This window comes from Podarcis bocagei (assembly GCF_964188305.1).
Source record: "Podarcis bocagei genome assembly, chromosome: 9".
Classification (NCBI taxonomy): Eukaryota; Metazoa; Chordata; class Lepidosauria; order Squamata; family Lacertidae; genus Podarcis; species Podarcis bocagei.
The window spans coordinates 7,656,177-7,683,502 of record NC_138134.1 but is presented as its reverse complement, the minus strand read 5'-3'; the positions used below and the strand labels follow the sequence as shown (position 1 = coordinate 7,683,502).

Sequence of the window (27,326 nt, the reverse complement as noted above, 5' to 3'; positions counted from 1 at the left end):
CTATAGCGAGACACCAGACCTCTCTTTGTCTTGGATAAGCAAAATGGCATGTGTTGCAGTGAAAATTGCAGTCCTTGAGTGCAGAAAGCTTTACATGAAGAGTAAAGATGAACGAAAAACAAACATTTCACACAGAAATTTACAGGATCAAACTCCCCTTGCAAAACTAATGTATATGGAACAGTTAAATGCGAATGAAATTAGTGGCTGTTAAAATAAAGGATCAAGATCGGAACTGTTGTATTTGGACTGAGAGTATTGGAGCAGGACAAAATAAGATCATCATTCCCTGAAATCCAGAACCCAGGAAGTCATTCAAAATTGTTTAATTTGGTATTGGATAATTGGCTTTTTAAATCGTATTATAATCTGGTATTGTATTAATGTGGCTTTTATTGGATTGTTATAAATGAAAATTCTTAAAAATTATTAATCGAAACCCATTGTTGCAGCTCAGTTCCTCAGCGATTGGTAGCCCAGGTTGCTTCTCTCAGGATCATAGCGGGGGTGGGGGGGGGCTAGCCTGTTTTTTTGCCCCAGGTGAAGTCTCCAGAGGAATGCCATTGAAGCTCTCAGCCTGTGTGTTTGTGTATAGAAATGGGGGGGGGGGCACGCACTGCCAAACTAAATCTTTGACCAGGAGAAATAAAGTCTAGTTTTGCCCCTGCTTCTCTACATTCATTAACTCCAAAAGGCAAATGGGGAAAAGAGATTGCTGCTGTTTCAGCAAAGGGGGAGGTGAGGCCAACCCTGTAAATATCCGTACTAGCTCCTTGTCAAAAATTCACCTAGTTTTGTGTTAAGATTGCAGCGCCCTGTGTTTGTAACTTGTGGCCTTCACGCTGACTTTTGCTTTTGATTTTATGGAAACCTTAATTAAAAGGAAACTACCTATCCTCATCAAGCCAAACCATGTGCTGCCCTCAAACCAACAGACAGCAGTAAGGAAGCTGAAGGTGTCAAAACTGGGGTGGGGCCCAACGACAGATAGTCTTCTGGCTTAAAATCTTCAACACAATTCAGTTTCGGGTTTCATGTCACTTTATTTACAAAATGGTCTAAGACAACCCCCTCCCGCCCATCCCCATACTTACAGCTCTCTTTCACAACACACACGTCAATTTTTTAAGCAATGTCAATAGCACCATTCGAGTATTATTTTTAAAATCCAGGCGGATCTTGCTGCAGTCACTACAACAATTCACAATCTTTTACATCCATGGACGAAATTTCAGAGTGCAGCAGGACTGTACGCAGGTCCATCGATGGAGTGAGGCCTGTGCAAGCCATTGCGGGGTTGGCCCATTGATGCATAGTCCCCCAAGGTGTGAGCAGGCCTCTACAACAGCCTTCGGACCATGTAGTTCAGAATGCCACCATGTTTGTATAACGTTATGTCCATGTCACTGTCAAATGCGGCAACCACATGAAATACTTTCCCTGTGTTTGTCTTTAAAGAGACAAGAATGAGAGGCAAAAGCAAAAAATATATTAGGACTGTGTCATTTCCTAACATCTCTATAGTAGGATATTCTGTAATAGCGACAGCATATTGCAGAAACAAAAATCCTGAGACCCTCAAGTCTTGCTTTAAACTAAACTAGTTTTATTGCTTGTGGAAGTTAATGACTTAATAAAAATACCAGCAAAGTCTGTAATGTTGGGGATCTGGGACTGAGCACGCAGATCTGCTCCTAAACAGTAATTTGACACTCCTATGGTCTTCACAGCTCTGATTCTAAGTGTTTCTCCTTTTCCCATAAGTTATGAAAGAAAAAAAACAACCCCTCTGTAAGGAAATAACTGTGGCAGATACACAAGTCATACTCTGAGCAGACCCACTGAAATCAATGGATGTAAGCTTATCATAACTAATTTAAATTGGATACCACCCTACAATAATTATGTAGGTCGGCTTCACTGGAAGGGAGCTGCACAAGAGCACAAGGCAACTGCACAGCTCCTGCTCAGTCTCTGGGGCACCTGTGCAACCGAGGCGTGTTCAACTAAATCCTACCCATAGCAGACCCACTGGAGTGAGTCAGATCTCTGCCCCTGCCCCTCACTTTGCTGCACTCAAAAAAATTATTGCCTTTAGTTGCCTGTGCCATGAACCTCTGTGTAGCCCTGCATGTGTTTGAAAATATGTCTCTATGAATTCAGACAAGATTGCTCCCAATTATGTTTTTGCACCATTCAAATGACCTTGACATAAGTCTCCCCTTTATCTGAGCACCTTTCAGGACACTGAGCCGCTTAGCACAGCTTGCTTTGCATATACAGTGGTACCTCGGGTTAAGAACTTAATTCGTTCTGGAGGTCCGTTCTTAACCTGAAACTGTTCTTAACCTGAAGCACCACTTTAGCTAATGGGGCCTCCCGCTGCTGCGCCGCTGGAGCACGATTTCTGTTCTCATCCTGAAGCAAAGTTCTTAACCCGAGGTACTATTTCTGGGTTAGCGGAGTCTGTAACCTGAAGCATATGTAACCCGAGGTACCACTGTATTTGTACACTGTATTTGTACCTTATTTCTCCAAGTCTCTACAGGGGTGGGGAAACTGCGGTCTTCCATGTGTTGCTAGCCCACAACTCCCATCAGTCCTCATCTCTGGCTATGCCAGTTAGGTCTGAAGGCCTGTCCAACAACATCTGGAGGGCCACAGGTACCCCATCCCTGATCTAAAGGCCAACTCTGGTGCTGACTTCTCACTCAAAAGGAGACCCCCGCCCCCCCCCAAACACAGCTCATATTAACTTACTTTATACTTCCGCCTTATATGAAATGGTGTGGATACCATAAAACTGCGTCATTAGCAGCTTACAACAGAGGACAGACCATCACATTTGCGCTTCAAGGAAAAAGTAAATCTCTTCTATTACTAACACTTGCATTCAGAAGTCAGTCTGAGTTACCTTTACATCTAGGGAGATTCCAGGGGACAACTCATGAGGAAATGAGATTGAAAACTGTTCTTTGCCTGTCAGGCCCCAAAACGTTGCGTTTTCCTCGGGGAGGAACTGGAGCGGAGCAATGCCCATTCCAATCAAATGACCTTTATGGATCTTCTCATAGCTTTCAGCAATAACTGCTTTCACACCCTGTAGAAAGAGTTATATCTGGCTTAGATACCATCTGAACAATAATAAAAGTCATCTTTATACAACCGCTCAACCCTTCTGTTAATACAAAATGTGGAGAAGATCTCAAGACAGAGAAATCTAGTTTATTGGAAAGTGGCCAGGAATGCTAGCCAAGAGTCATGAGGCTAGTAACAATGTTAACTAGCTACTACTGTCCAGCACAGATAGGAAAACCTGTAGTCCAGCAGCATCCTGAGGGGCCACAACTCTTACTAGCCCTAACCATTGGCCATACTAGCCAGGCACTTATGGGAGTTAGGAGTCCTAGATCTGTTATTGCCACGGAAATAAAACCTCGTTAGGTCTAGTTTACCAGGATTTCTGGTCGATAAGCAAGAAGCAACTATGTTACAATCGTTGATTCAGATGTACATTATCTCTAAATTGGTCCCGGTTTGTGAATTTAATGGTCAAAACCACAAACGGGCACTCTTTAAAGCTCAGTGAAAAAACTGGCTCATGCATTTTCAGAAGGCAAAAAATGGCATGCTTTAAGCTCTATGAAAAACAGGCAAGCAAAATCCTGTCAAGCAGCCTGAAGTAATAAAACACCGAGGCTTCTTGTTACTTCGAAGTTAACACAATGGAAACATACCAGTAAAAAAGGTCCTTTTGCAGCCCAGTCTCTCGAGCTCCCCAGTCCATACTTCTTGCCTGCTAAGATTATCAGAGGGATATTCTCCTTGCGATACAACTCAGCTGCATCAAATACATCTAGCTGCAGGGGAGAGAGCAAGAGAGAGAAATAGACGGGGGGAAAGGACATGGGGACATTTCTAATATGCAGCAGCCCCCCATAGCTTTGAACAAATATGTCCTCACCGTCTGTCCAGTTGGAAAGTGAATTGTTTTAGGAGCAGGTTTCCCAATGAATTTATTGAAAAGTTTTATGTTTGCAAAGGTGCCTCTTGTCATCACTGCATCGTTTCCCCGCCGAGCACCATAGGAATTGAATTCACGGGGCGTGAGGCTACGAGAGACAGCAGAGCATGCTCAGTATAAACGTGCAACCTGAAAAGTGGACTTTGCTCACAAACCTCCCTTAGGGAAGTTTTCCTGTGCCATAGACTGCTAGTCAGGTGTGGAACCCTAAGAATACAGGTCAAAGTTTTATTTCATGTGTGTCAGTTTTAAATGGATAGCAGGCACTTAAGGCATTCTGACTACCTGTCAATCCTGCTGGGACCTGCAGCCTAATATATGAAGCTCTGCAGATGACACTGAACTAAGCAGAAGGTTCGCTATGAATAAAGGTAAAGGGACCCCTGACAATTAGGTCCAGTTGTGGCTGACTCTGGGGTTGCGGTGCTCACCTCGCTTTATTGGCCGAGGGAGCCGGTGTACAGCTTCCGGGTCATGTGGCCATCATGACTAAGCCGCTTCTGGCGAACCAGAGCAGCGCACATAAACGCCGTTTACCTTTCCGCCGGAGTGGTACCTATTTATCTACTTGCACTTCGACGTGCTTTCGAACTGCTAGGTTGGCAGGAGCAGGGACCAAGCAACGGGAGCTCACCCTGTCACCGCCGACCTTCTGATCGGCAAGTCCTAGGGCTCTGTGGTTTAACCCAGTGCCACCTGCGTCCCTTTTCACTATGAATAGGGTCCAGTAAAAACAGGACAGATTATGCAGAAAATTCTGACTATAAGCCTGAAAGAAATTCAGTTAATCCTGCTTAGCAACCTACTTTAGCTATGGCACACACTGTTCATCTGGCCAAGCAGCAACCACCACAGTAAAGCAATTTGTGAGGACCAGCTGAATTCTTCAGTTTCTTTCCCTCACAGTTCCTCTGAAGTTTCTTACCCCTTGTTGGTTAAGTATCTGGCAGCAGTGCTGCCCCTCGCAATGCTTCCTGCAGGTGAGATGTGATCTGTCGTGACCGAATCCCCCAAATACAACAAGACGTGCGCATTTTCAATACACTGGGGTGGAAGAGGGTCTTTGGTCTGCCAGATGAATGGACACAAAAGTAGATGAATACACCCCCTCTCCTGGTTAGTTGAAAACACACCCAAAAGGCACAAAATGGAGCTAATGTCAAAAGGTAAAGATGTTCAAAGTATGAAAGCAAGAACGTGCGCGCAGCCCTGGAAAAGGAGACCATCTAGCAAAGGACCAGCTTCCCACAAAGGCAAAACTGATGTTTCTGAGAAATCAACAAGCAAAGCAGGTGCCCTCTAGCTTCTCGTATTCTAAGGCATACTGTTTCTGAACACAGAAGGTGCCATTTAGCCATTAAGACTAGTAGCCACCGATAGATCTGCCCTCCAAGAATATGGCCATTCTTCTTTAATATCTTTCTAAGGAAGCGGCTGTCACATATTGTGGCAGCAAATTCCATAAATTAATGTTGTGCTATTTGAAGAAGTACTTCCTTTTGACTGTCCTGAACCTAGTTCTAGTGTTATGAGAGATCCTTTCCATTGAGAAGGACAGCAGAATGGTGTTGACATCTTAAATTGTGGTCAGAAACATTCCCCTCACTTATTAAGTTCCCTTTCCTACAATACCTAGAACACCTCAAACATACAGACTTGGTGTTACCATACTTACAAGCTTATCAAAAAAGGAAGGACATCGGATGTAAGTAGACTTCCAATCCCACGTAAATAAGACTGAATCAGGCGCTTCTAGAGAATTCCACCGCTTATTTCCTTTCTGCAAAGCAGGAGATATAAACTTCTGATCATCTTCTCCTGTCTTGTACCCAAAATGCCAGTTACTGAATATAATATAGTGGAAACGCCACAACAAAATGCCACATCAACATTTCTTTTCTTTGTAACTGATAACTTTTGTTAACTCAGCCTTCCAAAAATTTCTTGCTGTTAATAATAACAATAATTTATTTGTACCCTGCCTAATTTATTTGTATCTCAGCCTAACCTACTTCAAAGGGTTGTTGCAAGGATAAAACAGTGAGAATGAAGGAGACTGTCTGAGATCCTTAGAGGCAGGTTATAAACACAGTAAATAAATCAGGACATCTGGCTGTTTATACTCTTGCTTTTTATATTTGCTATAGACCTGGCATACAGAAGTGCTAAAGGCTAACAAAGATGTTTGAACCAGTATGCATAATTTCATTTTAAAATTTACATACTACATTCCCTGCTAGGAACACGACACACTGAGTGATGCACAGGAAAAAGTGTTTCATTTGAGTCTTGCTGAGTCAGAAAAGGAGTAGGACACCTTTTTCACCCCAAAGGCCACATTCCCTCAGGAAATGCAAGTGACCTGAGGGACCAGATGCAAAAGTGGGCAGATCCATGTATGTGACTGTTACCTTGTCTACAGGAGGGGACATTCCAGCCATGCAAAAAAAGGAATAGGTTTCCCATGCACACACCTCTCTCCAGACAGGCAAGCGAGCGGCATTATTACAGTTCCAGGGCACCTGGTAGGCAGGCAAAAGTGCCCGAGGGCTTGGAGCGCAGGGGGTGAGGCCAGAGAAGGAGCAAAGCCTCTGGCAGAAAGTGCTTGGCCCTGAGGATCCCTATCGCTGATTAATAACAATGCCAAACTACCTCCATTTTCCCCTTCAGCTCTTTAAACATGGATGATATAACGAACTCTTCTTCCACTTGCTGAAGTTCTTCTCGAGTGGGCCAAATATCATGCAAGAAGATTCTTTTGCCATCAGGACTGACCCCTACAAAGAAATTTTGATCATGGTGATAACTGCAGAAATTACTCCTCCGCCATTTCTACCTGTCTTAAAAGCATTACGAACACCCAAGAGCTTTCTTAGCTGCACATACTGCACATAATTCGCTCTATGACACACAATATTCCCCTTAGCTCACCTGAAAGCAAATCACTTTTGCAGAAGAGAAAATTGCTGAACTGGTTCACAACGATCAACTTGGTTGCTTTGTTAGAAAACATAGGTAGGTTATATTTTATGGCGTAGCGGAATCTAGGCCATAATGCGTCATACACTAGGTGAGGCTTCAAACAGCGCAAGAATGGTAAGCGTTGCTCTTAGAGCAAGTTAAATGCCCTGAGAGCATTACAGGAACAAGCCAAGTCCTGGATGAAATAGGAGCTGGAAGGAGAGGGATAGTTACCTAATGGCTCAGTCTGGAAATCAATATTCACAGTTCCTGCTATAGCATAAGCCACAACTAGAGGCGGGGAAGCAAGGTAATTGGCACAGATGCAGCTGCAGAGACGGCCTTCGAAGTTTTTATTTCCAGACAAAACTCCACAAGCAACCAAGTCACCCTGAAAGGCAGAAAATTATACATTTCTCAACATCTGCTTCATTGTCATGGTTGCTTGAATTTCTGTGATAGTTTACAAGTAGCTATAAAGGAAAAGCTGAGGGGTAACCCTTGATGAAGGATACCCTCTTAGTGGCAAGAATGATTATTCGCTTCTCATATTCCTAACCTCATATTGTTCCTTAACACTCAAACTACAGAATTTGCCTTTAAACCAGGGCTGGGGAACTTGCCGCCCTCCAGATGTTGTTGGGACTAGAATGGAACTCCAATACCGGTATTAAATTTCCTAGCGCATAAAGATATATACTCCAAGAGTGTTTTCATAACCGTATGGGACAGACAGACAGACAGAAAATACCTAAGTGCACGGGGACAATTATAGGGAAAAGGGCCCCTACTTTCCTAGCTCTACACACTTCACAGAAGATCTCACCCTCCAGCCTAAACAGCCAGCAGGGCAAAGTCTGGACCTTTTATTTTCCCCAATTGGTCTACAGGAACAAAGTCCATTATGCTACAGTTGTTAAAACATTACCTGCACAATTGCATTCTGAATGGTTTCTGGCAAAGGAGCGGTATTCCCAACACATGTGGAACATCCATAGCCAACGACCTCAAATCTAGAGCAAAACCAGGATTTTAAGAAAATGTCAGTGTTTCATTAGTGCAACCTATTTTTTCATTCACCTTTGGACTGCAGTGAAATCTTTGAAGTTCCCCTGCACGTTATGGGATCAATTGAAGAGAGCGGCTACATGGCCAGGGCCTCAAGACTCTCTGCCTGTCATACTGAAATTCTTTCTGCCAGTGGGAAAATGGGAGGGCATGAAAAAGGTTGCTGATTCAACCCCTGGCACCTCCAGTTTTAAAAAAGGAAGGACAGCAGATGGAAAAAGACCTCTGCATTGTATCTCACTATGTTCAACTTAGAGTAGACTCACATAAATTAATGGAGCTCTGTCTGTCACATCTATTAATTCCGGCGGTCTACTCTGACAAGACCTTAGTTGGATCCAGCCCCATGGCTTGAGATCCTTAAGAGCTGCTGCCAGTCAGAGAAACAATGCTGGACTAGATGGACTCTCTCTAGACCAGGAATGTTTCTCTGATAAGACAAATAGTTTGACCCCTTATAATGCAGTTCCCATGTTCCTGTGTGCTTGACCAAATTTTCAATAAATAAGCATGCCCCCCCCCCAGTAAATTATGATCTGTGGGTTTTTTTAAATAAAAAAATACTATGAGTATAAATACAGCAATGCTTAGCATATGCCTTACAGCAATTATTTAGCTTCTGAATGCTGAGCTGGTCAAATGTGATGTGGCTAAAAACCATGAGCCGCAGAAACTTTAAAAATGAATCAAATGCCAGTGAGTTTGCAAGCAACACTCTAATTCAGAAGCTATATGTTGTTTGCATGTTACTGTGTTACTTCTTCTGTTTTTGACCATGTCACTTTAAGCATACATTTTAAGCCTCTACACAGAAGATCACAGAGTCTTTAAAACTTCTACATATGAGAGCAAAGGAGTTAGTACCCAAGTTTATTGAGGTATGGCAATACACCACTGGAAGTGAGATAGTGCGTGACCATTCCGCTGCCAGGTGATAAGCTGGTTCTTATGTACGGTTTAACAGTCAGACCAGCTTCAATGGCTTTTTTGGCCAACAGACCTAGGGAAGGATGAAAGCAGCAGTGAAATAACGGTACAAAAATTCTAAGGGGCAAAGTGATGTTGCCTATAGATAAATTACCACAACAGGAAGTACTGTTGGAGAAAAGTTTACTCTTTAGTTTAGAACAGATTATGTATATGCAGAAGGGTCTCAGGCACAAACCCTGCAATATCCCTTTAAAAAAAAAGTCTCCAGCTACTGTATTTTTCGCTGTATAAAAAGCACCCAGTTTTTAGAGGAGGAAAACAATTAAAAAAAATATTCTGAATCAAATGTCGTTGAAGAGTCTTTGCACGGCTATCCATGAAGCCAGAACAGCAAGAGGGATTGCTGCGCAGCAATCCCTCTTGCTGTTCTGGTTTCAGGGATAGCTGCGCAGCCTGTATTCGCTCCATAAGACGCACACACTTTCCCCCTTACTTTTTAGGAGGGAAAAGGTGCGTCTTATAGAGTGAAAAATACGGTGTGTGTTGAAGAATTTTTTGTCCACAACCCAGAAGAAATCTCTGCCCAAGTCCCTGATGAACAGTTGCCAGTTAGGATTAACAGTTCAGGGTAGATGGACCAATGTATGACTCTCTGTCATTGGAGGTTTTTAAGCAGAGGTTGGATGGCTATCTATCAGGGAGTCTTCAGCTGGGATTCCCGCATTGCAGAGGATTGGACTAGATGACCCATGGCCTTCCAACTCTACAATTCTATGATTCTATGTACGACAGCTCTAGATATCATATTAACTTCATAAGCGGCAATATCAAGCCCAGGTGCAGCATTCCCTCCATTCATTTTGATGGGGCGTAGCGGATTATGACCTTCATCCTCTTTTGATAAGCAATTTCAGAAAGACAAAATTCTAACATTTATGCTTTTGCATAAATCCCCAGAAAGTTCAATTCTATGAGTCAGCAGGTTGACCACTTGTTTATATTAAGGCAAGACCAAAATCACAGCTTCACTGGCACAAGGTCACCATTAGCAATGCTGTTCTCGTGCTGGAAGCTGGCCCAGGACACTGCTGTTGTAGTACTGCAGGCATGACTTCAAAAACTACCACCACTCTTTCACAGGTAATGAACACAACTTTAAACGCAATAAATAATAAAATACATTTTTTTAAAAAGAACAGCTACTACTGTCAGGTGCAGAACACTGGGAACTGTGAAAAAGCTGTCGTGTTGCACCAGGTACTGCAGAATCTGTGAAGCATTTTAAAGACATACTGTTCAACAAAAAAACACAATCCCAGTACAATTTCAGCTATCCAAATTTAATGGTATTATAACTAAAAGGCACCTCCACACTTTTCAAGCTTCTGCTTAAGCTACACTGGCACAAACTCCTCTGTTTGCCTTCTATAGACATTTATAGGATGGCGGTTTGGTTAACTTGGCTCTATAATGCAATAGATAGAGAAGAAAACCGAAACCAGGCAGAGTATACCTGCTCCTAGCATTACAGAGGGGTTGCAGTTGTTTGTACAGCTGATTACTGCAGCAATGACGACTGATCCATGAGCCAGCTTGTACTCATTTCCTTCATACTCCACAGGAACCACATCCCTTTGCCTTTCAGCTGGAATCTGAAAGCCTTTAAAGCCAGCCTAGGGAATCAAAACAGGCATTGCAAAATCAATTACACAACAAATTCAAAGCTGCTTTTAAGCAAGAGAGGGGACACTAGAATCCTGTGTTGGTATATAGCCTTGGCAGCCAGCAAGCCAAAATCCAGTGGCAACATCTCCAATAAATTGGGGGAACTAACACAAACTATTTTATTAATTCTGATTGCAAAATCTGCATGGAATACCTCAATCTGTATCCTCCCATTCCTAATGGTTTCGTGCAGACCAAGACAAATGTTTGGTTTTCCGCAAAGTAGCACCACGACCAGTGAAAGAGACAAGGGTTCTGCACTCATGTTTGCATGTTACAGTGCCCAGCTGGGAGCATGAGAAGACATGCAATCTAGATGTGACCTTTGATTTTCAAACATCACGACTGACAGGAAAGAGCTTAATTTTTGTTTTACAAAATGTTGTGACAGTGAAAGAAGCAGGCCCCTTTCCCACAGAACAGAGACTATATAATTCAAAAGCATAGAAACCCTAACAGTAGTTCTTCATTTCAACTGCACATACCTTTTCATTTAAGCAGGCCTGGAAATCGCTCTTCATATTCGTAACAGCCACTCTGTCCTGTGCCCTTTTGGGACCACTTACATAGGGCATTATAGAACCCAGATTTATACATATAACCTGATGGAGTAGAACATTTGTTAATAAATTATTGCACAGTATACATCACTGCACTGCTGCCTAGGCTTTCAATATAAGCTAGCCAAAATTTGTGGACTACCTGGACAATTTTGCAAGTTTCTTTCTACAAATCAGGCTTTGGCAATTTATGTAAGGCACACTTTGCAGACAAGCTGAAATTAACAACTTTTCTTTCTAGCAAAAGATGGAAAACAACTTCTTGAAGCAACATATTATACGATTTTAATATTTTTGAAAGTCATCCTAAATTAGCAGTTTACAAAGGCCATTTTACTGAACAGCAGTAATCCAAAATGCCAATAATAAAAAATACTAAGATTGAAATACTAAGAGCTAGCGTTTGAAATCCCAAACCACTTCACATAGTCTGCTCCACACCAGTTCCAACAAGAACTCCTGCGAATATCAGAAACTGCCAAAGAACACTGTAATTTGGGAGACATTTGGGGAAATCTTCAACCCACCCAGGAGGTAAGGTTTGAGGGAAGGAACCAAATTATACAAATATAATGTGTGCTCTTTTGGCCAAGACACGATACCAAAGTGGCTTGCCATTAAAATGCACACAAATGCTTAACTGTAAAAGAGGCATGCACAGTAGAGTCTTCTGGTTTGTGGCAGTTGCAGATGGAAAGAGCAGGAGAGCTGAAGATGCTCAGTAGCTGACAGTAAAGATGCCTGTCTATAGCAGCTGCCCTCCTTTGATGCTCTGAAAGCTCCGAATGCTGAGCTGCCCCCAGTGGTCCCATCCAGGTACTGACCCAAGCTCTTGCAGCTTCAGCAATGTCACAGCATCAGTTCACTGGATCTTTATTGCCCAAGCTTTATTATATTGTAGATGGGGTGGGTTACAGGTGGGACAAAATGGGAAGGAGAAAGTTGGTTGGAATGAGGCAAGTATGGGGACTATATGCCCCTCAAGGTGCTGCAGGATTACAACTCCCATCATCACTGACCGTTAGGCCATGGTGGCTGGGGCAGACGGAAGCTTGAGTCCAACAACATCTGGAGGGGAACATGCTCCCCATGCTTGGAACAGGGAATTGGGTTCTCTTGAAAGTATAGTAGACCCTATTGGCTGGTGAGGCAAGGTAAAGGGTATAGATCTAAGCAAAACTCAAACTGCAAATATGAAAGAGGCAAGCCCATTTTGACATTACCTGGGAATATTCAGGTTCTTCTGTGGAAAGTTCATAACTTCGAAGTAGTTTCACAGTTTTAAGATATGTTTCCATCAACTTAAGCCTGGTCTCATCAAAGCCTGTGGGAAACGGTTAAATAATCAGAAAAAAAATGTTTAAGTAATGAACCTTCTGCTGATATTTAAATCAGTGTTGATTGTGTCAAAGGCCATGACAAGTACATTAAAATGTACCTAAATACAAGCACAGTAATCACATAACAAGCACCAGCAATATAAAATAAGAAAAATCAGAACACCATCAAATAACTCAATTTCACATTAAACCCCATAGTCACCTAAACAATTTACAGCAACATTATTTGCTGATATAGCAACATAACAGAGTAGCTCAATAGAACCTGTGCAACAAAAGGCTTGAACTTAACTGCCTTTTCCTAACTCGAAATACCACAAGCCTCTGAAGAGTCCCTTCCAAGGAGCACTTAACTCCCAATTTCCTGCATGCATTAGCCAGGAAAAAAGACAGTAACCTGAGTATCTACTGCAGCAACTTGCTTAAAGGAAGACAGAAGTGAACCAAATCAAGTCTCTCAGATATACACGTTGAGCAGGAAGATACATTTTACACACACACACACACACACACACACACACACACACACACTGCATGTGTGAAGACCCTCAGGTCTGGGGGCTGCATGCAACCTTGCAAACCTCTCCATTGACACCCTTGGGTGTCTCTCTAAGCCTTGCCTCCTCCATGCCCTTCTGCATAATTTCCTCCTGACTGCAATGTGTTCCTGAACTGTGAGCCTCGTTTGACTTGATGGAGAGACATGCACGTTGGAGAGATCTAAGACTTTCACTGGATGAGAAACTATAACTCAAGAGTACGGTTTCTACCAAAATCTTTAATGCTCAGATCAGCAAGACAGGCAGACAAAGCACGGTTCAAAGGCACAGCAGGTGCTATGTATGGCTAAGAGAGCTAACACAGGCAGAGGCAAACTCAGCCCTCCAGATGTTTTGAGACTACAATTCCCATCAACCCTGACCACTGGTCCTGTTAGCTAGGGATGACGGGAGTTGTAGTCCCAAAACATCTGGAGGGCCGAGTTTGCCTATGCCATTGATCCAGCAAGTTGCACGACCCCCTCGGGTCCCATTATATGGGAATGGGGCAGGCATAACGTCAGCATGGCAAAGAGGTAAGCAAACCAAACTTCTTTGGGAGGTCTGGACCTGAACTGTCTGTTCACACCTCACTAGCTTCTTTGTGGCCTAACTGATGGAGGAAGGCTACGCTACAGGGTCCCTCCTTGGGATATGACTCCTTGTTCATACTTCCCTGCCACTTGAGGCCGTGACGCAGTCTGTCCCAAACTTCTGGGCCCCTTCCCAGTGTCATCAACCAGCAGCTTCCCCAACTTCCCCCACCCCCACAATGCCTTTTCTTTGGGACTCATGACGTGGATGTTTCCGATTTCCATGTAGCTGGAACGCAGCCCAAAAGTTAAGGCTGTCACCTACTGCTCTATCCACTTGTGGTTATGACCCTGCTTGCCACTGGCATGCGTCCCCCAGAAGGCTGCCCACAACAGAATGCAGGCCCAGGGCTGGGAAAGTTTCCTCGCCCCTTACACATGGGAAAATTCCAATCCTGCAACAACATGTTGTGAAATATTACACCAATTTATTTTGTTTAAAATGCATACAACAGTTACTTAACAGAAAGCTTCTCAGTAATATATTGCTATGGTAAAGCTCTGGAGAACCAGCTGTTTTAATGTCCATCTTACCAGTGTGTTTTAAGTGCTTCAATGTCACATTATCGATAGGGAAAAAGCTCAGGATAGCACCATATTCTGGACACATATTTGCTATTGTGGTCCGGTCACCTATGGAGAGCTGGGAAACTCCAGGCCCAAAGAACTCCACAAATTTCCCAGACACGCCTGCTTGCCTAAGTTGCTAAGGAGAGGAAAAAAGAAAAGTAAAATCAAACACTACATGCAGAACGAGGCGGCATCTTATGACATAAAGGTTTCGAATGAACTACTAGCAATTCCACCAAGAGAAATATACAGGATCGTGAGGCAGGAGACTACCCTTGGGCCCTCTTAATCAGCAAGGAGCAGAGTACAGAGCATGGCATGCGGAGTGAGTGCTCTTCATTGCTCTGCAAGATGTTTTGGGCAAGTGAGCCAAGCTACATGCCAAATTCTTTGAACACACCATCTTCTGGTGTCACCATTCTTCAGTGCTGCCCTTTTGTTGCACAGCAATTAGTTAAGGCTGTGGGGCAATGCTTCTGAAGGTTTCCATTTCATTACCCTCTGGAGTCGTGGAGACAATGGGTGCCTACATCTAATACTACAAACTGGAAAAAATAACACCTTTTCATTTGATTCAATGACACAACTAGTTAGTTTAACCCAGGGTGCATTTGATTTAAATCAAATCGATTTAAATCACGATTTAAATCAGTAGTCAGTAAGACTTGCTTTAAATCGCTAGTCAGTAAGACTTGATTTGAATCATTTTTTTACAAAAAGACTCAGCCTTGCTGGCATCCTCTTAATATTTACAACCAGATGAAGGTTTCATTTTTGGAATAGTAAATTTTCAGAGTAGTTTTTACAGTTATAGCAAAAATTACTGATTTGGTTATACTGTTAGAAATACATAAGACAGATAATTATGAAATTATTGTGAGGTTTAATAAGTTAACTGTTTATATTCAGACAACTTTTCTGCTGTACTTTACTGGAAGGAGAAAAATAATTTCCTTAGTAACCATTTATTTAACTAAAACAATAACATTATAGCATATGTATTCATGTTTGTTAACTGATGTGGTTAAATGGTTTTTTAAAAAACAGAAACTTAGACTGTGTTTTAGCACACATGAAAAACTTAAAACAAATCCTTATTTCTTGATGAATAGCCTTTGGACTATAATGTAACTTAAATACAAAACTATCTTTAGAAAGATTTTTCTTCCAAAAGCATTTTATTTTAAAAATCTGATTTAATTTTTTAAAAAAATGGATTTAAATTTTTAAAAAATCGATTTGTTTTTTAATCTGATTTTTTTAAAAAAACAACAACATTGATTTTTTAAATCCACCCTGGTTTAACCATTACTGTATCCTTAGCATGAAATTCTGCAGCAGGTTTGGGCAGGAAGCACAGTGCCGAGATCCTGGTCATTGTAAGCTTTGGTCTAGAATGAAGTATTCTCTTCCATATCCACCTTACAACTAATAGCTGAAGGGTTGCTATCCACCCAGGGTCCTTCGCCCTCAGTATCTAGGAAGGTAGGGAATCAAATCAGTCCCTGAGTTGGCTTTCATAGAATCATAGAATCATAGAGTTGGAAGAGACCACAAGGGCCATCGAGTCCAACCCCCTGCCATAAACACTCAGTTGGAAGCCAACACAGAGCAGGTCTTTTTAGTGTCTACAGGAGAATAGGGATGGTGGAAGATTGGCTTCAGAGAGGAAGGAGGAGGAGGAGGTGATTCCTAGTTCAGCCCCAAGCAAAGCCTTTCTTCAGAGGAATCCAAGCAGATGGGAGTAAGGGCCTCCCATCCAAACTGCAGCAAGAAGGGAGAAAGAAGACTGAACAATATGGAAACTATGTTGGCCAGGCATGGTCTTTAAGGCTAGAGAGACCCTCATGTGGGGTTACCATGATGAGCTCCTTAAAACTTGCCCAGAGACAGCTGCTCCTTGTCCCCAGTAAGGGGTAAACTACTGAAAGAGCACCAGTTGCTTCACCACAAACTTCATTGGGTATCCACGGAGGTGGTGTTGAATTTCCCTTGTTTACCTGCCACTAAGTTTCTTAAGGCCTTGCCAAACCACTGCTAATGACACTGTAACCTTAGATAAAATCTTAGGCACTTTTATGTCACCTCCAGCAGAGCTAGTAGTACAAGGCCTGCTTGACTTGGCAACAAAGAGAGCTCTAATTTACCTTTGTAATGCTCAGGACCACATCGATTGATGTGGCAAGCGGGCTGGCGGAGCCTGTCAGTTGACACCCAACCACCTCAGGCAGGGTGAGGGCGACTGGCAAGCCAAGCATGACAGCTTCGGTTTCAATTCCACCCACACCTGGAAGGAGACGTTACATCACTTAAAACAGCTTGGTAACTGGCAGATTCTTTAAAACTTCGAAGAGCATGCTAGAAGTATCTTCAGAAATCTTCTTTGTCAAAAGTCAAAACTGACTACTGTAAAAGATAACCCCGTATCGTCCCCATTTTAACCTGACTGGAACACACACACGGAGCTGCCTTTTAGGAAATATGTTGGAAAATCAGATATATAACCTCCAGGTCATACTGCCCCCCAAAAGTGCCTCCCCTCCACACCTTCCTAGATTTTAGATAGCACACCTAGTTCCAACATTGGGGTTTTCTTTCATTTCAAAGGAAAAGCCAGCAGTCATTACACTAGGTTGCAACAGCGGGAAGAGAGAGGATGAAGGACCAATGTGTTGGTACAGCCAAAAGACCAGCAACTTTGGACCTCTCCTTGTCTTCAACATTTGCACACCAGCTGGTGATTAGAAGAACTAAGAACTTATACCCGAGTCTGCCTATTTCCTCTCCCCACCCAAATCCATTTTCTTGTCGTGTTGTGCCTTTTTAGATTGTAAACCAAGGGCAATGATGAGCAATTTTATTTATTTTTATTGTTAGTGAACTGTAAGCCATTATGGGAATCTTTTTTGGTTGAAAAGCAGAGTAAACATTATTTAAACTAACGTTGCATTGATCATAAATAAAAACTAAAATGGAAGATGGGGTCACCTTCTGATGGGTTAATGAAGAGTTTCCCATCTTTGTCTTAGTGAAAGAAAGGAAGCTTTCTCTCCTCTCAAACTGTCGGGGCAAAGGTTTTCTTCATGAAATTAACTATAGATTACAAAAACTATAAGGATTAAGGCTGCCTGTACGCAGCATGATGTGCTGTGTATTATGCATAGCTTTAGTCTCCATTATGTCATGTAGTATTTTATACTTCTTCTCATACTTTCAAAAATCTAGCAGGTTACTCTCTCCTAGCCCCCAGGTAGCAGTGTCTATTTAGATTTATAACCCGTTGTACCCCCACAGAAAATGGAACTAAAAGAGAGGGATCAGGAGTAAAACACAGAATTTCAAAATACTGAACAAATAAGCCTCGCCTACACAGAGTGGAGGGGACGCGGGTGGTGCTGTGGGTTAAACCACAGAGCCTAGGACTTGTCGATCAGAAGGTCGGCTGTTCGAATCCCCGCAATGGGGTGAGCTCCCGTTGCTCGGTCCCTGCTCCTGCCAACCTAGCAGTTTGGAAGCACGTCAAAGTGCAAGTAGATAAATAGGTACCGCTCCGGCGGGAAGGTAAGCGGCGTTTCCGTGTGCTGCCCTGGTTCGCCAGAAGCAGCTTAGTCATGCTGGCCACATGACCCGGAAGCTGTACGCCAGCTCCCTCAGCCAGTAAAGCGAGATGAGCACCGCAACCCCAGAGTCAGCCACGACTGGACCTAATGGTCAGGGGTCCCTTTACCTTTAAGAGAGTGGGTTGCTCTGAATACAAAAGCAGGGAAGCTCTCCATTGAGCCAAGAACAGGTATGTGCAGTGTCTTTGCCTGTCCTCCCCTGCCCCCTCCTCACTCTTACAGGAACACGGATGTTATGGTGGGTGAGGAGCCAGGCACAGCCAAAGCCTAATATTTTTAAAAGTGAGTCTTATTTTTTAATTATTAGTCTTTTTAAAAATTCATTGGGAGTCTGTTTAATCTCAAGACTAAATTAGTGAAGTGTGTTTTTAAGCACACAAATAATAATAATAATAATAATAGAGCATCTTTATATTTTCTCACACTTGCAACTTCCTCCTCTCCACCCAACTATCACAATATAAAATGTTACGGAGGAAATTAAAATAAAGAGAAAGAAATTGAAAACTAGAGCTGTAACAAGGAAGAACATTGTGAACTGCCAACTCAGTCATCTTACCCCATCCCAAGATTCCCAAGCCGTTCACCATTGTTGTATGGGAATCAGTGCCAACAACGCTGTCTGGATAGAGGAAGTCTTTAACATCAAATACGACTCTTGACAAGTACTCAAGGTTCACTTGGTGGGCCATTCCTGTTCCAGGAGGAATTACTGAGACATTCCTGAAAACTTTGGAACCCCACTAGAGAGAGAGAGAGAGAGAGAGAGAGAGAGAGAGAGAGAGAGAGAGAGAAGGGGTGGGGAATTAAGATAAGTGATCATTGCACTCTCTGAACCAACCAAGCTTTAGCAATGGTAACTGTAAATGAGAAAAGGTACATCAGGATTTATTATTTTTTAACCAACGCATCCCATATCTACTGGGTAAAGAAAGGCAAACTGCTGAAAATAAGAGTGTCTCAGCAAGTATTAGCATAGGAGAGAACCTACATAGCTATCACAATTCATAAGATAATGTGCCCCTTCACAGAGAAAAATTAGAGCTTCCTGCACAGGTTAAAAACTCTGCTGTTCTAGGCATGATCTGTCTCTCCATTATACCTTTCCTGAAGTATGTCAATCATAAACAGGAGTTAATTCGAGAATGAGTATGCCATTTCATGTTCAATACCAGAAGCCTCCTTTTGTTCTCTTAGTTAAATATTCTGAAAGAAAGGGGGAAGGTTCAAAACTGATTGCAGAACAGACCCAAGCAGATCTCCACCAGACCACTTTGTGCGGTTCTGCCATAAGGTTCTTCAAACCAACGTACCTTGAAAAACTGAAGTCTCTCTCTATTTCTACCAAATTCCATCTCCTGGTTTTTTAACACTGTTTCCGGCCTACAGAGGGGGGAAAAAATCAAACCCATATAAACATTACTGTTTTCTCTCCTAATATTTCACTTACAGTTGAAAACTGAGAAGTCTGGAACTGGTTAGGAGAGGAATTTTAACTCCACATGAAATGGCACATGCCTCCTCCACATTCCCTCTTTTTAAAACAAGCCAAGGTCTCTTGTAAAGCATGCAGTGAGTGTCTATCATGTGGCAATAAGCACTGCTTCAGATCGCATGGGGCAAGCTGGCTTTAAAAAGGTTAAAAAATAACCTTGCTATTAGAATGATGCTGCCATAAAGGGAAGATGTGCTTTCTAGCTACTGTTCTTAGAGGTAAGTAACCTTGAGCAAGAAGCAAGTAAGAGTCATGTTATACATGATAAGAAAACCGCTTATCTTCATATCTTGTTAGTGCAAATTAGAAAACCAGTAAGGTGACAAGTCAGGAATTAAGAAATATATCTGGAGGTATTTCTACTATGCCTGTCCAACAACTGTCCTCCTATATTATGCTTTGCTTAATCCCTGGCAGAGACTGAATTTTACTGCATGTGGCCAATCATCACGTCTTTCAGAAGAATGTTAAATGGATAGACCAAATCTGGCTTCCTCTCGTGGTTTGAAAAAAAATAAACAATGATTGCTGGATCACATGTGAATGATAAGTCAGTCCTCTGGTTCATTTCCTCCCAGCCAGGGAATGGAAGAACAGCATGATTTGAGAAGCATGTACCAGCACACTTTCTTGTTCATAGTAAACAATAGTCTGTCTTACCATTCTATGTGAACCAGGCCTTCATGAAAGTTTTCCACTGAGAATATACACATATAGAAACTCAGCTAGAGCCAGTGTGGTGCAGCAGTTAAGTGTTGGTCTAGGACCTGGGAGACCAGGATTCAAATCCTCACTCAGCAGTGAAAGTCACAGAGCGACCTTAGGCCAGTCATAGTCTCTCAGCCTCACCTACCTCACAGAGTTATTGTGAGGGTAAAATGGCAGGGAAGAGAACTACATACACCATCCTAAGCTCCTTGGGGGGAAAGGTGGGCTAAAGTGTAATTCATCAAAATTAAAAATAAGTATCTGCACTTTGGAAGCAGCCCTTACAATTCTTACATCTGGCAAAATGCCTAGGCAGAAAAACAGATTAAACCAGGCATGTCCAAAGTCTGTTTCGGGGGCCTAATCTGGCTGACCCGCTGGTCAATTTAAACTGGCCCCCTTTGAAAAAAGTTTGGGCACCCCTGGAACAAACCCAAGAATGTCTAAATATGAGGATAACTTTGTAGCTTGATGGTACACTGTTGTGCTGCTGTGAACCACCCGTTGGATGAAGGGCAGCATAGAAGTGTAATAATTATAAATATAAATAAATAACATTCAATAGGCTAGTAGACAATGTGGTTGTAGGATTCCACCATCCATGGCACCGTATGGACTGATCTGAGATGTTTTTAAAAAGAAATAAAAAAGGAAGTGGCCTTTAGAATAAAAACATTATTGCCTTGTCAAGCATTCACTGTGGCAAAAAAAGCAAGACCTGAACTGTTATAGGCAGCCAACCTGCCAGTTTTTGATTGCCAATAAGTTACAACTTAAAGTATGGCAGTGCTTAGTGTTAGATAAATCAGTGCCTGATACTTAACATGCTCCATGTTAAACTTGAGGGATGTACTGTTACAGAGGAATTGGAAGCAAGCCCTAGCAATGGCATGGATGCTCATCTGAACAAAGAAAGCAAACTGAAAAAAGGAGAATTGGAGGAAAAAAAGTTACTCAGGCACTGGTTGAAGATGAAAAGGACACAGCGGAGGCGTGTTCTCAATCTGCACAGAAAGTGGCCCCGAGTTACGACCAGGCTCTCCATCACATGGCCCTCTGCAGCTGGACTGGCCCCTGCACGGTAGCTTCCGAGGAGCTTTAAGTGGAGAAAGTTTTGGTGGAGGCCTCTGTGGGTCACCACCTCCAGGATTGGGAGTGTTCTGTATTGCACTTTAAAAAGAAACAGAGAAAATAAACCGGCTTTAGTTTATCAAAATCCTTTGAATTACTAAATATAAACTAAATGTAAAATATATACGTTAAAAACCCCAAACACTAGAACGTTAAAAACCCCAAACACTAGAATAGTGAGACCATGTTTTATCTCTCAAGAGATGAGAGATGCTAATGGTTTGGGTAAACTTCAGCAGGCAGGCAATTTCAGCTAGGAGACATCCACCATGCCTCTGTGTCTCGCAGAACTGGCACCTGGAGCAGGGGTGGGCAACTATGGCCCTTCATCTAATTTCACGAGGATGAGAAGGAGGGGGGTGGAGTGGGGGGAAGGGTAGCAGAAAAGGAGTGGAAAAGGGGTTGCCCATCCACTTTTGGCTCTGGCTCTGCTTACTTCCAGTATGCAGCCCTCAATACAAGAGAGTCAGTGTGGTGTAGTGGTTAGAGGGGCTTGACTGGGAGCAGAGAGTAGGAATTTCCCATACATGAAGCGACCCACATTCTACTATAACTGCTACTCAAAAAGTAGGATAAAAACAAAACAATTGTACAATAAATACCATTTACTGAAGTCAATCTGCAAAGAATGGTCCACAGTGAGATCTGTTGGGCAGGCAGGATGAACTTTTGTAGGATCCCCTCCAAGATTTTTCACAGCTTCCCTCATAGCAGCAAAATCCACTATTGCAGGAATTCCACTAATGAAAATGACCAATGTAAAAAATATTTAGCTGCCATACAGAATAAAGATCCTTTAAAGCCAATGGCATGGGCCCCATACTGGTTAACACAGCCTTAGTAGGTCCCACACTATAGCTCAGAAACACTCAGGAAAACTTTTATTTTATGCTACAGAATATCCTTGCAGTGAATGAGACATAGTTTGGAGAAACAGAAACAAACCACAGACTTGCACACTGCATCTTACCCTCTTCACGTGCTATTTCAACTCTCAGTTTCCTGTTAGTCATAACATCTGAATCAGCAGTTATTGCTTGTGTCTGCTTTCAAATCAAAACTGGAAACCCAATCAAACCTCCAGTTCTGGAGCGCATACACAAACAGATGTCATAACTCTGCTTTGCACTAAGCAGAAAGTGCACAAGAAGGAAAATAGAAGTTTGTGAGCCTGGTTTGTTTCTACTCCTCTAAATCACTTTGGATGGTTGTTTGGTTGTATGTCAAGGTGCACATCGGAGTCTAATGAGACCTCTGTATCACCTTAATTCTCAGCACTGGCCAGCCAGACGACAATGTTGCCAGCAATTTCAAGACAAAACTATCAACAAGAGGCAAATCCCCGGCAAATTGCTTGCATCAAACACCATCCTTAATACTGAGCCACTTGCTACATGAACCTAAGTTATCTAAACCTCCTCCTCAAGTCCAGTCTGATTAGGTCTGGGTACACTAGAAGGCAATGGGCACACCTACTCCCTGCATTTAGTACAGTATAAACAGATCGAGTGCATACCATCTTGTTGCTCTGACAGAGCTGAGAACTTTGGGTCTACCTCTTGATGGAGTTTATTTTTTTACATGGGATTCTGAAGCACACTGTAATCCCTGCTAGTATTGATCCAGCCTTTACCATTAACATGCTCATGCTTGACACAGGCCCACCTATGGACATGTTTTTGAAGACCTAAATTTCTTCCCATGGTTTTCAAGTACTTACAGCAACATATTCAAATTCTTCCTACTATGTCCATGCTGCTATAACCAATTTGCTAACTAGACATGCAACTGATTAAAAGCACAATTAATTATATGCCAACCGTGTTTTGCATTACACAGAATTCATGTCTGAGACAGAGACCAGATTAAAGGAGTAAGAATTAACTGCTACTGTTTGCTGCTGCACTTTGAAGGTTTACATTTTTTAAAAAATTGGTCGCAAGCCACCTTGATTTAGATGCAAAGTGATCAGGACACAAATCCAACTAACAGGAATAATACTGTCAACACACAACAAATAAAATGCTTAGGCAAGGGACAGTAGCACATCCTTTATATGCAGGAAGTCCCAATTCAAGCCTTGGAACCTCTGGGTAAGGCTGGGAAAGACCCTTGTCTGGAAAGCAGCTGTCAGTTCCTGTAGACCAAGCATGGGAAACCTCCGTCCCACGGCCTAATGAGACCTAGCCAGAGTCCCAATTTGACCCATGAGGGTTTTCCCCCCATGCCATGCCCTGTGCCAGGTGTAGGGCAGGTAAAGATGTAGCTGCAAAAAGCTCAAAGTGTGCTTCTGATCATACCTTAGGCACCTTTTAAAATTTGGAGCCAAATGCAAACCCTATTGGGATCAATTATACTCCAGAGTTCTTGACAGGGAACTGTGAAGTGGAGCCACTGGCTGGATCCTATTCCCCATGCCTACTGAGCTTGACAGACTAATGGCCTGACTTGATATAAGGCAGCAGCCCATATTTATGTATGTGGAAGAATGTCCCAATTGTGAAGAAACAGTAAAGTCATTAGTGTGAGATGGGAACTGAAGCAGAGATGTCCAAAAGTCCCTGCCGCATATGTAAGTATCTTGAGACATACACAAAGCAGAGTCGTCAGTGAAATGATACCCCATTATTTCAATCACTTTTCCTAAAGAGACATTCATTATGTAGATCTGTTGCCAGTATAAACCTACATGATATCTGAACTTCTGACTCTCTAAATACTGTGTAAGTTCCACCCTGAACATTTAGATAAAGCCTGCAGTGCTTGAAGAACGCATTAGACCCAGCTAAAATATATAATGAGGAAAATGTGTCTTACGTAAAGTCTTGGAGAAGGACTCTGGCAGGACAGAAGGGCACTTCAACATTGTTCTGTTTTTCTTTCCAGTCCAAAATGTTCATAGCATCTTCTTTTTTCACTAGGAAGCCATCACAGTTGCGGACAGCAGCTTCCAACAGTACCCGTATGGAGTAAGGCAGGATATCTGCACAAAGATAAAGTAACTGAATTGGTCAAGTTTGGGACGGATTCCCTTGTGTATAGGCTACTCCCCAAATGTGTTTTCCCCCTCCCTTCTGGGCCTTCACATCTCTAAACAGAGCCTTTAAAATGATGTTGATAGCTTTATCAAAATAGCACTACAGCTGAGTGCAAACTATTCTTGGTAAGAAAATTAAACATATCAAAATAGGATACTTATTTGCACCAATCCCCCATGTAAGTGAGCTAGAACCCAACATCGCACTTTTATTATTGATTAACAACATGCATAAACTGGTATATGGCCGCCAATTGGTGAAAGTAAATTAAACTAAACTCGTATATTTCAGGCTGTCCAGAGCTAGATGGAATTCTGGAAGTGGTGGTTAGTCTGTCAATTTCATTTGCTAGTCTTTGAGATAAAAGGGCTCCAGTTGGGGAAGGCTAAACTAGCGCAACAGGGTCTCAGTACCCTTGAGTGTCACAACAAAAGGCCAATAAATGCTAGGTAACACTGAATAGTTTTCTTTATTGACAAAGATAAGCCAGCAAATGATGCTGCTTAGTTGTAAGACAGATCTCCTTGATATTGTGCTTCTGGGCTTTTTGTTGTGGCAAGAACATTAACTGACATCTTGAGAAGGCAAAAATTAGTACAGAGAATTGTTCCTCTGACGGATATGGCTAAACCAAGGGACTTGATCTCACGTGGCCGGTAAAATTTTACTGCTTCAAATCCATGATGTTAAGTCCAGCATGTGGCAATAAAAAGATTTCATAAAAGTATTAGTGTCAGGGTAGGGTGAGGAGAGAGAAAAAATGATAATGAGACTAAGAAGGGCTCGGATTGAAAATCTAGGCAGATTAAAAGCAATGGGGGAAATGTTAAGTTATTTCCCTCAGAGTGACCAATATTTTAGATGCCGTGCAGCACAGCTATGTCTATTTTCCACCTTCAGGGAATACTTCATGCACTGACTTGCCTGCTGGGATCCTGGTGCACTTGCTCATGAACTCTTTCACACAGCAGAAATCAGGGGGTAAAGCACACGCTTTGTACTCAAGAGGTTCAATCCCTGCCATCCCTACAGATCTACTGCCAGTCAGTGAAGACAATGCTGAGCTGGACGGCCCAATAGTTTGATGCTGTATAAGGCAGGTTCCTGGGTCTTTATGATTCTGGGGCATGTTCTAACATGCATGTGTTCACAAAGGGCATTTGTGAGGATTTTACAGCAACCACCTCAGGAGATAGCGGTTACCCCATTTAAAAATAATTCACAATGTAAAGTTGCAATAAAGTAGACTGACACAGCACTAACTAGCAAGTTTAACAGGTCCGCATACTATTTTTTCAGCTCCAGAGAGCACAAAGTGCTGCTGCAGGGCTCACTAGCTTCATTCAAATTAGTTGGGCTTTACAAGGCAGACAGCATGATTTCACTCTCATTAGGTGATTCATCCGAAGGCTAACCATGAATCGGCAAATGTGTTTTAGATTCAAACTGCCAAAACTTTGTCCTTTTTGCAATTTCCTCCATTTAATTAAGAACATGGACTCTATGCAATACTTTTTAAACTGAATCCCAAAGATTTTAATAATTATTTTCAACCTGATCAGTATCTACATACAGTTTGCCCACAAGCAACACTCAACTTTCAATATTTATATAGCAAAACCTCAGAATGCATCAGAACAAAAGGAGTCAAATGCAAGATTTGGCATTGATGTTTTATTGTGTTTTTAATATTCTGTTGGGAGCCACCCAGAGTGGCTGGACGGGCGGGATATAAATAAATTATTATTATTATTATTAAAGGCATGTGATGCAACAACCTGACTGAAGCAAAACAGGCCTGGTCCATGCCTGGCGGGCAACTGGTTGGAAACCCTATGCACATGTAGTGAGTTCCATAACGGAAGGCAGGATAAACATGAAAAACAAGTAATTTGAGCAATAAATACATTTTTTACATTAATTACCAAAGAGAAAGCAGATAGAGAAGTCCTCCTCCCTTATAATACTAAAACCAGAGGTCATCCAATGAAGCTGAATGGTGGGCAGGGGTGCCAACTTGAATAAAATATTGGGGGGGGGGGGGTTCCAGGTAAGCTCCACCCCACATAATCTATCACAAGACACGGCACCCACCCCCATTTGAATAGCAATGCCCCTTAACTTTGGGAGGCAGCTCCCTCAAATATTTTGGGGGGGGGGGGCAAAGGGGCCTCGGCCCCTATGATGGTGGGACATTCAGGACAGAAAAAGATGTGAAGAACTTCACACAGTACACAGTAAAATGGAATTCACTGCCACGTAATGTAGTGATGGGCACCAGGCAGGAAACAGCCAACCTCAGTACATCAGGTGCTGGGGAACACAAGTAAGGAGAGTGCTGTTGAGCTCATATATTGAGCTCATGTAAAAAAATTGGTCAGAATCCTGAACATGGCCTCTTTTTATTGCTCTTACAAGTTTCCTTGCTCAATAATCAGGGTTCTCATGTGCCTTGAGCAGCAGCAACCAGCAACAATCAACACTCGAGGACAGCACCTCGGTGTCTGGTAGACTAGCCAGACTGCAACCTAATTGCCTGTTTTGACACATAACAGGGAACCTCCTGAAAAGTGACAGCAGGCGTTTGGCCAGTTGCTTAGAAACCCAGTGCTGGGCTGCTGGGTCTCTGTCACCTAGCTTCAGTTTGGCTCTTGCACTGTTCCGTGTCTTGCCTAACTTCCCTGTCTCCTTTCCCCACAGCTGTTCGTGTGAAGGGGGGGGGGGGACACTGGAGACAAACCCTCCCCTGGGCACCTTGCTTATTCCTAACCCTAATTTTATCAAGAGTCTGCCTAGTCTGAATTCCTGGTGATGGACTATGCTCTCTTGATCCTGGTTGTCTTCTGGTAGCCAATACTGACCTAGAAGAGCCCATGGCAAGGCAACTTGATATGTTCATAAATCTGCTTTTCAAAGGCTATAAACAGCAGAAACTGTTTGCGTCCATGTTTTACACAAGATAACAGTTGCAGGCTAGCGACAGCCAGGCTGAACAAAGTGATAAAACTCTGGGAATACGTATTC

The 27,326-nt window shown here is 42.6% G+C and overlaps 1 protein-coding gene across 2 annotated transcripts in view; it reads right to left on the bottom strand.

Annotated features, from left to right (window-relative positions):
• Window positions 1-1,058: 1,058 nt before the first annotated feature.
• Window positions 1,059-27,326, bottom strand: part of IREB2 (iron responsive element binding protein 2) — a 32,586-nt gene continuing 6,318 nt past the window's right edge. Inside the window, exons 3-22 of one of the 2 annotated variants that reach the window (XM_081207631.1) lie at window positions 24,082-24,247; window positions 21,867-22,004; window positions 21,088-21,303; window positions 19,244-19,313; window positions 18,490-18,673; window positions 16,458-16,597; window positions 14,275-14,446; window positions 12,492-12,592; window positions 11,194-11,310; window positions 10,497-10,656; window positions 8,918-9,053; window positions 7,914-7,998; window positions 7,220-7,376; window positions 6,677-6,801; window positions 5,700-5,804; window positions 4,950-5,092; window positions 3,965-4,112; window positions 3,738-3,860; window positions 2,915-3,100; window positions 1,059-1,450 (exon numbers count right to left, since the gene is read on the bottom strand). In XM_081207631.1, the coding sequence (XP_081063757.1) occupies window positions 1,340-1,450; window positions 2,915-3,100; window positions 3,738-3,860; window positions 3,965-4,112; window positions 4,950-5,092; window positions 5,700-5,804; window positions 6,677-6,801; window positions 7,220-7,376; window positions 7,914-7,998; window positions 8,918-9,053; window positions 10,497-10,656; window positions 11,194-11,310; window positions 12,492-12,592; window positions 14,275-14,446; window positions 16,458-16,597; window positions 18,490-18,673; window positions 19,244-19,313; window positions 21,088-21,303; window positions 21,867-22,004; window positions 24,082-24,247 (2,783 nt within the window). In that variant the 3' untranslated portion in view covers window positions 1,059-1,339. Of the gene's footprint in view, window positions 1,451-2,914; window positions 3,101-3,737; window positions 3,861-3,964; window positions 4,113-4,949; window positions 5,093-5,699; window positions 5,805-6,676; window positions 6,802-7,219; window positions 7,377-7,913; window positions 7,999-8,917; window positions 9,054-10,496; window positions 10,657-11,193; window positions 11,311-12,491; window positions 12,593-14,274; window positions 14,447-16,457; window positions 16,598-18,489; window positions 18,674-19,032; window positions 19,121-19,243; window positions 19,314-21,087; window positions 21,304-21,866; window positions 22,005-24,081; window positions 24,248-27,326 lie in introns of those variants that run through there. The other variant, XM_081207632.1, reaches the window with a different exon arrangement.